General features: G+C 52.0%; 1 protein-coding gene across 2 annotated transcripts in view; it reads left to right on the top strand.

Moving 5' to 3' along the window:
- Nucleotides 1-16,203, top strand: part of LTBP2 (latent transforming growth factor beta binding protein 2) — a 73,007-nt gene that overhangs the window by 2,757 nt on the left and 54,047 nt on the right. For both annotated transcript variants that reach the window (XM_075425547.1, XM_075425546.1), the window contains exons 2-3: nucleotides 5,144-5,214; nucleotides 11,455-11,698. In XM_075425547.1, coding sequence (XP_075281662.1) covers nucleotides 5,144-5,214; nucleotides 11,455-11,698 — 315 coding nt within the window. The remainder of the gene's footprint in view (nucleotides 1-5,143; nucleotides 5,215-11,454; nucleotides 11,699-16,203) is intronic.

Genomic DNA, 16,203 nt, shown 5'->3' with positions numbered 1-16,203 from the left:
GTGATGATCCTCAGGTGGTGAACACAAAATCGGGTGAAGCTGGGTAACAGGGGAGTAGTCCAGGAAAGCCTCTACTTCTGGCATCTCCTTGGATAATTTTCAGGGGCATGTGAGGCTCCCCAGGTAACAAGCTGGGAGTCCCACACTCTGTCCTTCTCCCTCCCACTTTCTTTTGGTGTATTCTGCACTCTAGTTCTTGTTTAATTGCTGTTGTAGACACTGTCTGTGGCTGTACAGTCCTTCTTTGCCCAGGCTTTGTGGGATATGGGTTCTCACTGCAGTGTGTGTATAGGACTGGTCAGGAGCAGAGGCGGTTAATGCTGATGTGGATTTGGCAGAGGATTTTCAGTGGCTCATCGATGCCAGCAGCCTTTTGCTAATGTTCTTCATTGGGTCTGACTGCAAGTATTTCATATGCAGTTGGATGAAGTTCACCGTCTTGCAGTAGAAAGGCAGACCTGATGATCTAATGGTCCCCCTGGCCTTCTGTGAGGATGCTGTAAATGACCTGAATGGAGTCAGCGTATCTGGCAGGACAGAGTGCTACATGAAGTTGAAAGATGATGCATAGATTGCTGTGAAAATAAATGATGAAAAAAATGGTTCTACTGAATGCTTCAGAAACAGTATGTGATCATCGCTGAGGCTGTGCACATGCTGAAACTGTGTGAGGCTGTCATTTTGCTACTGCTTTCTTGTTTTCCCCCCCCCTAGTGCTTGTTACTGTGGCTTGGCTCTGCTTGCAGATAATGCTGTGAGATCTTGCACGCTTTTCTCACCCTGCGTACCAGTTTGCAGGGCGGGGGCCTGATCCTGACGGTAGCCTCTGGTAGTTGCAGCAAAGTGGGTGACGAAGGACTGGCTTGCTGCAGCTCCTTTGCCCAAGTTGCAGGTTGTGCCAGTGCATACAGTCAGGGCCACGAATGGTACCTCTGGATGCAGGGAGGCTTCGTGGCACTGGCTTCAGCTCTGTGAGGAGTATCAGGGAGATGTCTGTCCCCAGAAAAGCAGCAGGCCAAGGAAGTAGTGCCTGACACCTCCTGTGCACCAAGCTCTCACAACGTGCCAGGGACTATACCTGGGCACGGATGGTGCATGCTAGCTGCGGAGTGAGGAGCGAGCTTGGTTTGCAGGTGCTTACTGCTCCCTGTGCTGCTTGGAGACCTCAGGGCATACCTGACACTTGGGATGGGGACCGAGATGTGGATCCTGTGCCTCACTCTGCATTTTGCCAGAAAGGCAGACCCGAAGGTCCATGTCTGCACTAGTGAGCTACACCTTAGGGCTTTCTCTGGCTCTATGGCTAGTCGGCTGTCTGGGCTATCCAACCCACTTTCTGTCCAAAAAGGGGAAGCTGGCTATTGGAAACGGTCTCTGTCTGCTCCAGTCTGAGCTGGGCTGGGAACTATTTTGGAAGGTGCTAAGTGGCCCATGAGGCCTGTGGCAGTCCAGTGTTACAGGCCATCAAGTCCCAGCACCTGGGAACATCCCCAGCAATGTTTCATTTCCTAAGAAAGACATGTGCTAGCTTACCTGGCTCCTGGGGAGGTAAATACATTGATTAACCTATCCTACTGGTAAGGAGACAGAGATAGGAAAGACAGACATTTTGGCATCAGCAGCAGGGCTGGGAACAGGGCATCCATGTGCAGCATGACCTAGTGTGAGTGTTCAGTGGGACTTCAGCCTGGGAGACCTGTGTGAGGACATGTCTTCTACTCTGATCTGGGGCTGTGTTGAGCTTCTTTCCACCTGGGAGAGCTGCTGACCCCTCCATGTGCCCACCCATCCTCTGGTCCCTCTTCACCCCAGGCTGTCCAGGATGAGGGTGGGAGTTCTGCTCCCCTTTCCCTGCTGCTGTTCCAGTTTCAAGGGGTGGGTAAGCAGGAGGCAGCCTGGGGTGCTCAGCCTTGTGCGGCTGCTGAGTGCTTCAAAGTTATGAGCGTGACTTTAGCTCACGTCGTTGTTAGATCTGCCAGGGGCTTGGTGCATCATGGCACCCAGCAGGTCCCCTTGCTAGGCAGCTCCACCTGCTGCCTTGGAAGTCCCTGTCCCCTGTGTGATGGGGGGTGGTCAGGGGCTGCTCAGTGTGGACAGGTAGCTCCCCAGCAGCCACTCCTGGGATGGTGACATCAGACCTGAAGGGACCCTGCCGCTTGTTTTCTTCTCCAGAAGCAGCACTGGATGGAGAGGCCCAGGGCTTGACGTACCCCGCTGTTGGCTCACACATGAGCTGCATCTTTGCCCAAGCATTGGCAATGGCATGTGCAGCAGGACAAATGCAGCTGGGGGCTGCCACTCTCTTGAGCACCGTCCCTCCATGCTGTAAACATGCCATGCTCGTTCAACCTCCCGGGTTTCATTCTGAATTCTTTGTAAGGCAGTGAAAACCACATGGTGTTCAAGCCATGCCAATATCAACTAAAGGCTTAAAGCAGAACCAGACATGCTCAGGACTGGGTCCTGTGCAGCAAAGCCCCCATAGCTATTTTCTCGCTGCTGATGCTCTTGCTTACCTGGGGTCCCATGCTCTGTGAGGTCCTACTCACTGGGCTTTCATCAGGAAATAGTCGTGGTCCTTCTCTGCCCTCTAGTACTACCTGCTTGTTGCTCCCCTGAAGTGCTCATTTCCAGTCCTGGAGGTCCTCCCTGTGTCTGTCTCTGCCTATCCTCTCATCCAGGAGGTCATGGAAGGAAGGGATTTTCTTGTCCAGGTACTCCCTCTGGCCCTGCCTCGGAGGGCAGCCCTGTCAGGTTGCTTCCCTCTGCGTGTGCTGGGCTGTCCTCCCTCGAGGAGCATTGCCCTGGTGCTAGCATCTCCCCTCACCTGGGGTTGGCAGCTCATGTCTGGAGTTGGCAGTGACACAGAGTGACTCTGTTAATGAGAGGTTTGTGCTGAACCCAGCAGGGGCTTCATGCCTTCAAGAATGATCTTGTCTGCTCAGGCTTGGGCCCCTCTCTGTTTTAGCCTCATACCTTTCTGCCCACAACCTCTGGCTCACTGTTGGCACTGAAAGCAGCTAGCAGGATGCTCCCTCCAGCATGCATGTGAGAGATGTAGATAAAACTTGAGTTTTAATCCCTTGAAGAACTAATAGTGTGATTCAAGGCCAAAACAGCTTCTCTGGAGAAGGTAGTTATTTTGCCTGCAAGAAACAACCTCTGATTAGGTGAGCAAATTGAGATGGGAAAGGGCAAGGGCTTTGCTCTTTGAACAGGCCGGCTCAATATGACTTTCAAGGTGTGTTTCAGCTGCGCCAAGGGAAGAATGGGAGCTGTGACAGTCTAAACAAAGATGCTTATGCTGCTGCTTGGAGCAGGATCCCTCAGCAGGCCTTGATTACCAAAAGACCTGCTCCAGCTAAATGGTTTTCTCTCTTTACTGGCCTGGACATCTTTAAAAAGTTTAAGGCTTTTTGTGGGCTCTTACGCAGTAAGTAAAAGAAAGCTTGCTTTCCTTGGGTACTTTCTGGGGATGTCTTAAAGAAGAGACCCATAGATCTCTTAGGATCGACAGACAAAAAGCTGGAATCAGTGCAGTAGCGCAGCCAGAGCAGATGTGAGTGGATGCAAGAACTATTTTGGCTTGTTCTGTTTGCAGGAAGTCACACCAAGGGAACTTAAGTGTTTTCTCCCTATAAAAATCCACCCAGGTTAATAAAATGTTGATCCTGAAGGGCTGGATTACGCTTTAGAAGTGATGTGGCTTCTCAGACCACTTCCCCTTCCCATGTGGAGCAATTGTATCTCTACATGCAGCTTCATTCACGAGCACCAGAACAATCCTTGGCACACCATCTACCCACCGTCTTTGGCTCTCCTGAAACGTGAGCCCCACAGCTTGTGCTCTGGCACTTCTGGAGTCTCATCTCACGCCGTGTGGATGCAGGAGTCACAAGGATGCCGGTTGGGAGCAGGATCATCTTCTGACCCTGCTGTGTTCATGTTAAAGTCAATCAAGAAGACAAATGTGCATGTTTCCGTGGTTCCTGTAAATTCTGTCAGCAGCTCTGACTGCCTTGTCCAGCATTAGAAATAAACCATACTCCCCACTTCATTTCCAGAGGCTTTCCAGAGCTTTCAGGCTGCCTATTTCTAACTTTTTATCTTTCGATGACTATGCTCTCCCGTCTACCTAGACATGGAAAAGTTCCGTATTCTCAAAACGTACCCTCCGTAATGAGTAAATACGCTTGGAGAGCAACCTGCAACTTGTTACTCCTTCTCATTATAGATGTGTAAATATGAGATGTGACCGAAGGAAGCAGGATTAGCTGCCTGCTTGGGCACTGCATAGCACATCTTGGAGGCACAGCACTGTCTCCGATAGCTGTATGCTGCCAGCGGTCACTACCTGAAAACACATAATAAGGGAGAGATGGACAGGATGACATTTATGTAAAGGCACTCAAAAAGTTGTTGCAGCAAAGTGCTGGGGTTAAAAACCATGGAAATGGTTTGAGCATCCTGGAATTAGTGTAGCACTGTGCATGTCAGGTGGACACAAATTTCATAGCACTGGAGTCCCCAGCCCCTGGGGTGGCTATGCCAGAGGCAGACAAGTGCAGGATGGGGTGCTCGCAAAGGGAGAGCCAGCTGGGGAGCGGCCGGTGCGTCTCCTGGCGTGCCGTCCCTCCCAGGGTAGGGCTGAGCAATGAACAGCAACAGGCGGCAGCAGTTAGGTGGAGAATGGAGCGTTGTCTTCGGCCGAAGCAGCTCGGGACATTTGCGGAGGCGAGACGCTATGACCAAAGTTGGAATCGGGCCTGATTTACACCCCAATACCGTGAAGTGTTGTGAGATCTTTAATGATCGCAGGCTGACGGCCTCCAACTGCTCTCATGAGGAAGGTGGTTCCTCTGAGCACGGTGCCAAGAACCCAACATAATGCCCATTCGAAAGGGAGATACTCCCTGAGGGATCTCTCACGCTGCAGCATTCACATAGTCCTTGGGGGTTTCTTTTCCAAGCACTTAAACAACTCGGCCCTTGTCCCATTGGTTTTGATCTCAGCTGCTGGTCCATCTGGAAGGAAATATCAAATGCTGCAGGAAATAATTTTACGGGTGACTCAGAGGTGCTGGCTGCAGAGAGACCTCAGCTTCCCCTTTTCCTAACCACGCCGCTTTGTCTCTCTGCTTAGGCCAAATGTCTGCGGCAGGCAGTGTTGCCCAGGATGGACCACGGCTCCTGGCACAAACCACTGCATCAAACGTGAGTATGACGGCCTCAGTCGGTGCAGGTGTCACAACGCACCCTTAAAAAGCTCTCGAGTACTGCTGTGACCCCGCACGCATCCCCTGTGCCGTGCCGGGGCGGGAGGTGGATCGTGGGGTCCATGGAGCGGTCCACGGAGGCAGCTGCAGCCTCCTCGTGGGGCTGATGGGCTGTGGGTCAGCTCTCCCCACCTGCTGGCAAAGTCTGAGCATGCCGAATAGTTATGGCTTTACTTTATTATCATTATTAGTGTCCACCCCAGGCAGGGTCTTGCAGGGGCAGGGCATCGCAACAGCACGTTGAAGGGCAAGTTTGAAGCCCTGGGCTCTCATCATCCTGCCTGGAACGAAAGGCAGGTCTGTGAAAGTCCCAGCAGGTGGGAACCAGCTGTGCTCACGTGGGTGAGCGTTGCTGATGCTGAGGGGGAAATCAGGGCTGCAAATTAACTGAGTGCTATTAAGGAAAGCAATTAATGGAGTTGGCACAACGGCTGGGGTGGGTGGGGCCAGAGCATGGTGCAGCATGTGGGATGTGTGAAATGTGGGGGGCCTGCAGGACGCTCCTGCAGCACAGAAACTGCCCCCACAGCGGGGTGAATAAGGGCTCTGCTCCCCCTGACAGCCCTGTGACAGCCCTGGGCACTGAGATCATTTTGGGCTCCCTGACACAGCACTGGAAGGGAAGGAGTTTGGGCAGGCACCAGCTCGACGCACGCCAGAGGCAGCTGCACTGTCGTCTCCATCAGCTCCACAACCACGGCCCAGCCCCTGCCGTGATCCCTGTCCCTGAACAACGGGGTTGCACCCCCCAACCCTGCCGTGGGCCTTCCCCACCTGCCCCGCGCCCCTGCCTGGTCCCAAGGAGGCGAGGGGCTGCCCGCAGCCCCCGGGCAGGGAGCACACAGGCACCCGGCAGGCTTGCTGGATGGGAACGCCCTGCCCAGAATAGCCGAGACCATCTGCCTGCGCTCGAGTGGCAGCAGCTGCCCAGATGTTTAGCCGGGAAAGAGGCTCGGCTTTGTTTGCCGCGGGATCTCACGGCGCTTCGGCCGCACTGGGATAATTGCATTAGCGATCGCTGTTCGGGAGCGAGGGGCCAAGGGCTGACTCACCTCCCCTGTCCCTCTCCCCCCGCCGACAGAAGCCAAACGGTAGAGAGCGTGCTGTGCTGCCAGACAGCGTCTGTAAACAGAGCGTGGGGCCAGCCATGGCAGCATCTTTCTCTCATTAGGGGTTTGCGTCGGAGCAGCAGAGCTGGGCTCGCAGCCACACAGGCTGTCTAGTGGTCACTCAGGTGCTGGGCCCTTGTCCCAGCATCCCCTCGGCTGGGGATGGTGAATCTCAGGCAGGACTTAGGTGAAGACTGGTGATGTGTAAACATCGTTTCGTTCCCAGCTACCTCCCTCACTGGGCTTTTCTGCTGGAGTTCAAGCTGCTGTAGACATTTTTCTGTATTTAAAGCTGCCAGGGCAAGCTGGACAGCCCATCCCAGTTAGTTTCTGCACCATAACACTGTTTGACATGTGATCCCATGGACTTCGATATGGGGCGTGCCAGGGAAGTTAGTGGGGTAGAAATGCAGCCAGAGGGAACCTCTTAGCGTGATGAAGCAGGGAAGAAGTTGGCATTCGGGTATTGGGCAGGACCTTGGTTTTCGTGGATCTGAGCCTGGGTACAGAAGAGAGGATAGGCCAAATTGTTGCCATAACCTACTTCGTATCACCTTCTGAGCATGGCGATTTCTTCCTTCTCCACCCATGATTTTCTGAGAACTTTCCTCTTGCAACATTTCTGCATATGACTGAACTCAAGCCATGGACAGGTTTCTCTAGCCTATTGGTTTGTTCCAGTTTTGAGGACCAAAGTGCAGTGAGGACTCGGTGAGTTTTCAGAGAGTCAATGACTGGGAAGATGAAAAAGAGAAATCTCTCCCTTCGGGACACTGACGTTTCCTGCAAAAGTGGAAGTAGGCTAAGGGAGTTTAGGAGCAAGATCTCGCCCGCTTCCAATGGGCTTGGTTTCCACCCACATGCAGCCAGGTCACCACACCAGTCTGCATACAGGGCATCCTGTGGGGCTCCAGAGGTCTTCCCATGGGGGAGACATTAGGGATAAATGGATGTGTTGGAGCAGGTCCAGAGGAGAGCCACAAAGATGATCAGAGAGCTGGAGTACCTCTCCTACGAGGACAGGCTGAGGGAGTTGGGGCTGTTCAGCCTGGAGAAGAGAAGGCTCCGGGGTGACCTTATAGCAGCTTTCCAGTACCTGAAGGGGGCCTACAGGAAGGGTGGAAAGGGACTTTTCACAAGGGTGTGTAGTGATAGGACAAGGGGGAATGGCTGTAAACTAAAAGAGGGCAGATTAGATATAAGGAAGAAATTCTTCACCATGAGGATGGTGAGGCACTGGAACAGGTTTCCCAGAGAAGCTGTGGCTGCCCCCTCCCTGGAAGTGTTCAAAACCAGGCTGGATGGAGCTCTGAGCAACCTGGTCTAGTGGAAGATGTCCCTGCTCATGGGAGGGGGGTTGGAACCAGATGATCTTTAAGGTCCCTTCCAACCCTTACCATTCTGTGATTCTATGATTCTGTAATGAGCTACATCTGAACTTGGGCCTGAGGAGTTCCCCCAACCTCCTGCCTGTTTACCTTCATCCTGGGGTGAGACTCAGACCGTTATGTACTGGGTTTGGTGGAGAAGAAACCCATACACACAAGCTGGCCAGAAGCGCCCTTGCACTGCCCGTATTTCAGGGGCAGCAGTGTGCACTTGTCAATAGCTTAGCTGCTGCCTGTTAGCTCATCATCCTTCCCCTCTGCTTAAGAGCAAGGGAATCCTCTTGCTCAGCCTCCCAATGTTAGTTCATCAACCTCCACTTTCATCAGTATTATTTACTATGGTTCTCTGCCGATTCCCAAGATAGCAGCTGGGGCTGGGCTGGTAATGCAGGATGAGCTTTTTTCTGGCGTGGATATTTTAAAGTTTAAAAGAAACATTTTTAATCAGCATGTTGAGAAGGACCAAATAAATTCATGAACTTTCTAATCTCGTACAGATGGTCTTGAGGTTAAGATACTGGATGAAGACACAGGGATTCCAAGATGAGTCGCTAGCTCTGCTTTGGTCTCACAGTGTGTCTTCAGACAGTTGCATTAGCACCTGGGGCTTTTCCACATCTGCAAACTGGAGATGACATTCACATGCTCTCTCCTTTTGTCTCTCTTCTGTGCAGTGGCTGGAGGGGGTTTTTTGAGCCCAGAGTGTTTTTCATTGACGTTCTGTTTTCCCTCTCTGTTATTCCTGCTTGGCTGTTGATCTACCTGCCTGTCAGCCTGGACAAATATCTCAATTGTGTTAAATTGTCCATCCCTTCTGGTTTTGCTAACACAGTCAGAGCTTTAGGTTAGAAATGAGATTACACGCTGCTTTGCATCAATAAGCAAACTTTTCCATGAGAAAGTGGATTAAAGCACCAGAGTGGTACGAGTCCTTCAGCACCTTCCCAGTTTTCCTGTGGATGCCTAGCTGGATGGGCAGGTTCTCCCACATTTAAATGGGACTGAGCAGGAGAGCAGCTCAGAGAGCTTACAGTAAAGACTTAATCCACTCTCCTAGACCTAGGGCACACGCAGAGCAGCAGGGACACAGTAATTAATTGCAATGTCATTGCTCAGTCATGGGCTGGGCATGCCTGCAAAGCGATGGGAGGTTGGATTTGGTGGCCTTCCCCTCTGATGGTCCTGCCTGCCTGGCCTAAGTGGGTGGTCAGAGTCACGTCGCAGTCATCCATGCAGTGTGACCTTGCAGGGAGCACTTACTTCATGCACTGAAGACCAGACAGCACCAGACTTGCTCTGCAAGACCACTGCTAGATGCTCGTGAACAGATTAGCATAGCAGCAGTGCCCAAAATCTCACCCTTTTATTAAGAGGTTTGAGATAACTTTTTTTGCTTTCCTTAAAGCCCCGGCTCCTGCAGCAGGTGATTACATGAGACTACAGTGAGAAGAAATGAGTGGCTGTCATCTTGACAGAAAGTGTTTGTAGCCCTGTAGCTGGGGAGAGCCATCTCAGAAACAAGAAAGCAAAGAGAAAGATTCCATATATATATATATGCACATATATATATGTGTATATATATGTATTTAACCGTCTTGTTTCTTCTGTCAGTGTTACAGTTTTGGGAGCCTGACCTGTGATTTTCACACGCTTGGAATTGGCAGTACTTCTGCTGAATGATCTGCTCTCCCTACATCCCATATAGGTGGACTGAGTGAAAACCAGTGACTTTTTAAAGCTTTCAAGTTCCTCCTGAGTCTGAAAAGGAAACCAGGAAGGGGATTAATCCTAGAGCTGGAGTATTTCAGCTAGGGCAGCTCCCCACCCATCCTGCATGAAGGGGCCAGAAGACTGATCCCATTCCGTTCTTCCTCTACTCTGTATCAGCTGCCCTAGGGACTTCTTGGAGTGCCTGGCCGCTTATCGCTGCTTTCTTGCTGAAGGGCACAGTCTCACGTGACTGTGAACATTGTTAGTGGGAGAGGTTGTGAGAATGGCTGTGATCCCAGGTCCCGGCGTCGCGGCTCTGCAGTATTTCAGCACGTGAAGTGGTTGTTTTCAATGGCAGGCTTCCTGCTTTGGTGGCATTAGTGAAAACAGGCGTTTACGGAGAGATAAGGGTAGGGACTTGCAGCCTATTTAAATCACAGCTGAAGTATTATAAATAACATTTTGGAGTGCCAGACTTCCCAGAGATAGGTAATGCCTGCCTGACTAGGGCGCTGTCTCTGTTTCAGAGTCTGCAGTGGTGGCTGGTTAATTTTACGGGGGGATTTCATCAAAACCTCTGGCTTTTAAACCATACAGCCCAGCGTGACTTGGGTTCTCCCATTACTTGAGATCTCCCTCTCTTCCTGAGCATTGACATGGTAATAAAGGTCAAATGAAGGTTTCCAACCAGCGTAGGAAAAGCAGTCCAGTTCTGGGGTGAGGGAAGGGTTGTGGGGCTATACTGCTGTGAAGGCACCTTGGTGCCTCCACAAGGACTTCCCCCACTTGGCAACAGCAGGATGGTGTGTGGATGGCCCATGGGGCTAGAGCAGTCTGTGTGTTTGCTGCTCAGAAGCACTGTTTCTTGCAGGTGTGTTAGGATCTATTGGTGATGAAGAGCACAGCCAGAGAGGGAGGGATATGCTTGTGAATGCCCAGCGGCTGCATGCAAAGGTGGTGGGATGTCAGGTGCTCCTGCAGCCTCCCTGGGACAGTCCTGGGGAAGGGGCCCTCAGCAGAAGCGGTGGCTGCGTGTGTCAACCCCTCCACAGGGTTCCCATGCAGCTGGGGGTTTGTGTTAATGTGTAATCACCTTTGTCCGGCAAGGCTTCTGTGCCCTTTGGCCAGCCGGCCCTTTCCCTCTTTGAGGGAAGACACTGTTTTCCAGTGCCTTTGCAATTACTCTTGATCAGAACAACGAGCTCGGTCCTCCTTGAGTGAGCTGGGTTTTCCTGGCTCTCGCTGGCTGGGCTATAAACCCGATTTGGCATCTGTTGACTTGGGAAGTGTTAGGGTCTGGCATATAATTAATAGCACTATCCTCCTGGGGTGAAAACTGAAGCTGATGTGCTGTAATTAGGAACACACACAGGCTTGGAGGGTGATTTGGGCATGAAGTTAATGAACTGTAAGTCCCCGTAGCTGCAGAGGAATTTGAGCACAGTGACTCCAAAATCAGCTGCAGAGGGAGAGCTGGAAAGCTCTGGAGGGGGCAGCCGGGGAAGCAGTGCAAGTCAGACCCCAAAATGGGCTAAAGCAGGAAGGTAACATGCAAACTACTCCCAAGAGGCTGCGATAGTGCATGGTCGTCTGTCTTCTCGTCTGATGGTCGTTGCCTTCCCTTCCTCTGGGACCGAGGTCCTACTCCTGCTTGGAGAGCTATGAGCAGTGCTGGAGGGTGTATGTTCTTTGCAGACCGTGCTGCTCATTTTTGAGCTTTCTGAAGTGAGCGTTGCTGGAGAAGAGCTCTGCAGAGACCAGTGCGGAGAAGCGGAAACCAGTCTCTGATGGCAGCAACCTTGTGTTAGGGACCCACAGCAGCAGTAACACTGAGACTTTAAATGCCACCTGCCTGCAGGGGAGAGTTGGGGCCACCCCGGTTGTGCTGCCCCAGCTGTGTGCCACCACGGTGGAGCTGAGCACGCTGCCGGGAGGCCCGTGTCCACTAACCGCCTTTCTGTGTCTCCCCAGCTGTCTGCAACCCGCCGTGCCAGAATAAGGGCTCCTGCAGCCGCCCCCACGTCTGTACCTGTCGCTCGGGCTTCCAGGGCTCGCGGTGTGAAGAAGTCGTTCCTGAGCAGGAGTACCACCCGCCTGGTGCCGCCGCCGCCTTCCAGCCCCCTGCAAGCTCCCTCCGGAGGAGGACCAGCATGGCAGGACAGGATGCCTTCCCGCGAGGGGCTCAGGCACCCGTCCTGCGGCACACCCTGGCTGTGTAAGTCAAACCTGGTTCCTGGCGGGACGGTCCCCCAAACCCACAGGCAGCTAATGGCGTGCTGGGTCAGGCCACAGCTTCTGCTTCATGAGAGCGGGCACCTTGGCTCCCAGTAGAGGCTCCTTCCCAGCATGTGGGAGCTGATGGAAGGGTCGGGCCCTGCTGTCCCTCCAATGGACTTGGTTTGTCCCCAGCACTGTGTCGTGGTCCCCAAGCACACGCAGGAGTGGAACACACTAGTGGTGGTCCCACAGGGAAGGAGTACCATGAAGCTCCGCAGTTTGCCCTTGTCCAGTTGGTGAGCAGCCTTTGCAATAGCAGCAGGGTGGATGGAGGAGTGGGGGTTAAATCTCTTTCCCAAGAGGCTGTGTTTAGGGCAGTGTGTCCGGGTGGTTCCCACCGGAGGTGTATAGAGCTGAGGAGTGCTGTTAAAAGCCAGTATGTGTGAAGTGATGGTACTCGGAGGTGTCTCCCGGCAGACTCTAGCTGTTATTGAGCCAGCTATGCTGTATTTTTGTGTCACCCTGCCGTGGTGTGGGTCATTTTGGTACCCAGGAAGGAGCCTGCATATTGGGTGCAAAAGCAAAGATGCAGCTGTTGGAGCTCACAGAAGTCTGTGCAAGAGGGACTCTGTGAGGAGCGTGTTAAGCACAGGGTGACAACTGTGGCATCATCTGGTCCTTTTGAGTGAGAAAGAGCTTATGGCTTCAGCCTACCATCCTCAGGTCAGTTCTGAGGTGCTTTCATACCCGAGCTGCAACTCCTCCACACTTTGTGTTTTGTGAAGTCTGGCTGGAGCTGTGGGTTTTCTCCTGAAGGAGGCAGTAGAGGTGAGAAAGGTGTCTTTCCCTGACAAGCACCACTGCTGAGCTGGCAGCTTCGTGGGGATGGAGAGGTGGGAACGGTGCCTGCTGCTATACAACCACCCACATGTGTTGGTTTTTTTTTCTTTTTTAAAAAATCACCTCTGCTTTTCTGTAAGAGTCCATGGGCATGGGACCAAAATGCAAGGCTGCACCACCCCTAAAGACCCATGTCATTCGTGCTGCTACTCACTCAGTTGCTGGGCCGGAAGGACTGGTTTTGTTGGTAGCCACCACAGGAGATAATTTGCTCGTGGCTTCCAGCAGAAGTCCCTCCGTCATAGTCAAGAAGACATTACAGCAAATTACAGGTGCCTAACTGGGAGGTAACTTCAGTGTCTCCTTTTCTTCTCTGAGGTGTTTTGACTTTCTCTGTCAGAATCAGTTAGAACTGCCCAAGGAGAGGGGAATTTGGCCTTTGTTCTACTGTATTTCTGCAGGTTGTTTTTAAAGTGTTTGTTGCACTTAAAGTAGCTGTTGTTGCCTTTCTGTCCCTTTTGAATCAGAGGCAACACATGGGCTGGAGACATTTCTAGACACTTACTCTTGGCCATCTGCAGTTTTGGAGGGGCTCAAATGACTGACGAGGAATTGGCTGACATGAAGTTGTTCACTGAAGCTGGCATATCTTGGTGCCCAAATGAAAGACTATCTGATGGGAACCAAATTCAGGCAAGGCAGAGGTGATGCTGGCAGGGAGAGGTGGCCAAGTCCCTGTCATCGCTGCCCCGAGAGTGGCTCGGTGTCCGAGCCAGCACACAGCCCTCGCACGTGCCTGCAATCCTGGTCATTGCTGACGAGTTTCCCTGCAGCGATGACCTCCTCCTTCCCCTCTGTGCCACCGCTCTGTGTGCAAGCACTGGAGGGGAGGGAGAGCGGTGCCCTTGGAGATACAGCACCTGTTGAAGGCTTTCCCAGTAAGGAACATGACCTCAGGCTCTGTGCAGAGGACAGGGGCTGTGCAGGCACTGGCAGAGCATTCCTGTCCCGGCAGTCAGACACAGCGTCTAGCGATCGCTGAGCTGGGATTGCTGAATGCCCAGCTGCCTGCCATACCTTAAATCCTCTGGCACTCTCCCAAGAAAACAGGACTCCATTAGGGACCGTGCCATGCCTTTGCTCCTTCCCTCCCTGCAGAGGCCATAGGACATCGCCTTATCCAACAGGATTCAGCAAGAGCATTTGGCATTCGTGCTTTGTGATGGCTGCATGTAGCACTCCTGGACACGGCCACCACTGGCTGCGTGCTGGAGCCATCCTCAGGGTTGTGCCTTGCCTACCCAGGCAATGCGTAGCCGTGCTGTGCAGGCAGACGTGGGCTGGTGCTGATCTGCATTGAGACACCTCACTTCAGTCCCTGGGCGTTTCCCCATGAATTCAGTTGCTTGGATTTTGTCTGTGGACCACATAACATACAGCATACAACTGGCATGACCTAGAAGTCTTGCTGCTGTTAGATGGGTTGTTTTACAAGTATTTTTTGGTGTCCCCTTCTGCCTACCAACTTCTGGGCTAGCTGTGGAGCACTGTAAGTGTCAGTGTTTGCAGCCGAAGGCTTGCTCCTGCTGGCGTTGCACCCAGCCGTGCTCTCCCACTGCTTCCCTTGCACGGACGTTGGTGCTCATATGCCCCTGGGTGAGTTGACTCAGTTCAATAAACCAGCAAATAACTAACACAGCAAAATTAAGGATAGTTTTCTACGGAATATTTCTAATTATCTAAGGATAATTTTAGCCACTTCAGTGGACTAAATTGACTTACTGAAAGATTACATGAGGACGAGAAGTATTGGATGGAATTGCAAGGCTAGCATTTGGGGGACGAAAGAGGTGGACTCCCCTTTTGTGGGAAGCCACTTATTAGGTTGGTCATTTGTCTCATGAAACTGTGCTTTCAGACTTGTCTGAACTTGGAGACTGCTCCTTGTGGTTACATTATCTACTTCTGTGCTACCAATAAAGTACTTTCTGTGCTTCTGTGTCAGGCTTTCTCCCTATGGTTGGGCCATAGCAACAAAAGCAAGAAGCATATTGGCCTTCGCAGAACTATGTAGATCTTACTCAGATTTGCAAGTCCGAGGATCAGTTCTTAGGCACTGCAAACTCAGGGTCGCCTTCACTGAAGTTCAGTTCACTGTCAAGTCTAAGAGGAACAGTTTGGGTTTTCCAGTCCTTGGTCTCCTGCTGGATAAGGATGGGTTGTACTGGTAGGACACTGACTTTTTGTAGTGAGCCTGCCATGATCCCACAGCAGCTGGCTTGCTTGGCTGATTTATCATTAAGGAAGTGGTGGAAGAAGCTCTTGGGTGGCTCAGTGGACAAAGGACACTGGTGGTTCCAGGTCAGTGGTTGTGAGAAGACTATGAGATCCAGGACAAACGACCAGTCCCCAACCTCCCTGCATGTTCTCATTGCTAACAAGGAGGACTTGCACAAGAGTAGGAGCTTGTAGACCTCTGAGCCTCATCTTGCTGTGCCAAGACAGGAAATCAATCCTCACATGAGTGAATTTGCTTTCTCCTTTAGTTTATTTGTGTGTATATTGGCTTCATTTGTGTTTGTTTGTACGGAGGTAGTAATCAGAAGCTCTGAAGTCATGCACTAAAACAATGCTGTATTAGATGCCGTATAAACATGCAACAAAACCCATGAATCCTCCCCAGAGACCTGCTTGCTAAGCAGAGATGGGGTTGGTTTTGGTTTCAGTGTGTTCTGAAATGTGTTTTCAGAGAGAGTTAGAAAAACAGCCTCCTGGGTTCTTCAGGAACTGCCTGGGCTGAAATGTTCCCTGCTTGCCTGAGTGGTGGGGCTCCTTTAAAATGATTTCCGAATCTCAACTAGTTGGACTTACTGCTTATGATGACTGGCACTTCACTGTGGAGGGTAGGCTGGTCTGGAGGTAGGAAGTCTTTGGGAGTCTGGAGTAGCTGTTAAAGCCTTCGTGAAAAGCATGACAAGGCACCTGCCTGTTTTCATGGCCCTTTTTCTGGCCAATGTGCTCAGGCTCTCCAGGTTCCTGCCTGGAAGCAGAAGCAGCGATGCCTGCTGTGGCTTCCCTGCCAGGAGAGCCCACAAAGCCCAACTGTGACAGCAGGAGATAAGTTACTGTCAGTGTTCTGCCCTCAGGCTTGGTGAGAAGTAGCAGCTCCTTCACCAGCAGTGTTGTACTGGTCATACACAACTGGTGGTACAGATTGGTTTGTATTTGTTCGCAAATGGATCTGTGGGCATTGCCAGTGTAGCTGTCATAGATCCATATCTGGGTGTGCTGGCAGTCCTGGGAAGAACGGGATGTGGACATCATCCTGAGCGTTGTGCGGAGCACAGGTGTCAGTGCTGCCATGTTACATGTAGCCATGGGTGCCTCTGTTTGGAGGAGTGCTGGGGAAGACTCACTGTGTCCTTGGCTTGCCCATACCGTGCAAGTTACTTCTTCCTGGGACTGTAGAAGACGACGTACCCAGCCTTATCTGAGCTCAGCACTTGCCCAGGGAAAGACAGGGCTAAGCGAAGGGCAGCTCTGTGTTTACTTTGCTGACACCAGAGCTGGTGATGCTCAAGCTTTCATCCCTTAAAATAGAGGCTGAGCAATGAGTACCACTTCCCAAGTGCCCCCAGCAGGCTGTGGCTCAGTAGAGGTTTA

This window comes from Opisthocomus hoazin, chromosome 7 (assembly GCF_030867145.1).
Source record: "Opisthocomus hoazin isolate bOpiHoa1 chromosome 7, bOpiHoa1.hap1, whole genome shotgun sequence".
Lineage (NCBI taxonomy): Eukaryota > Metazoa > Chordata > Aves > Opisthocomiformes > Opisthocomidae > Opisthocomus > Opisthocomus hoazin.
The sequence above is the reverse complement of the archived record's forward strand: the minus strand, read 5'-3'. Positions and strand labels throughout refer to the sequence as shown.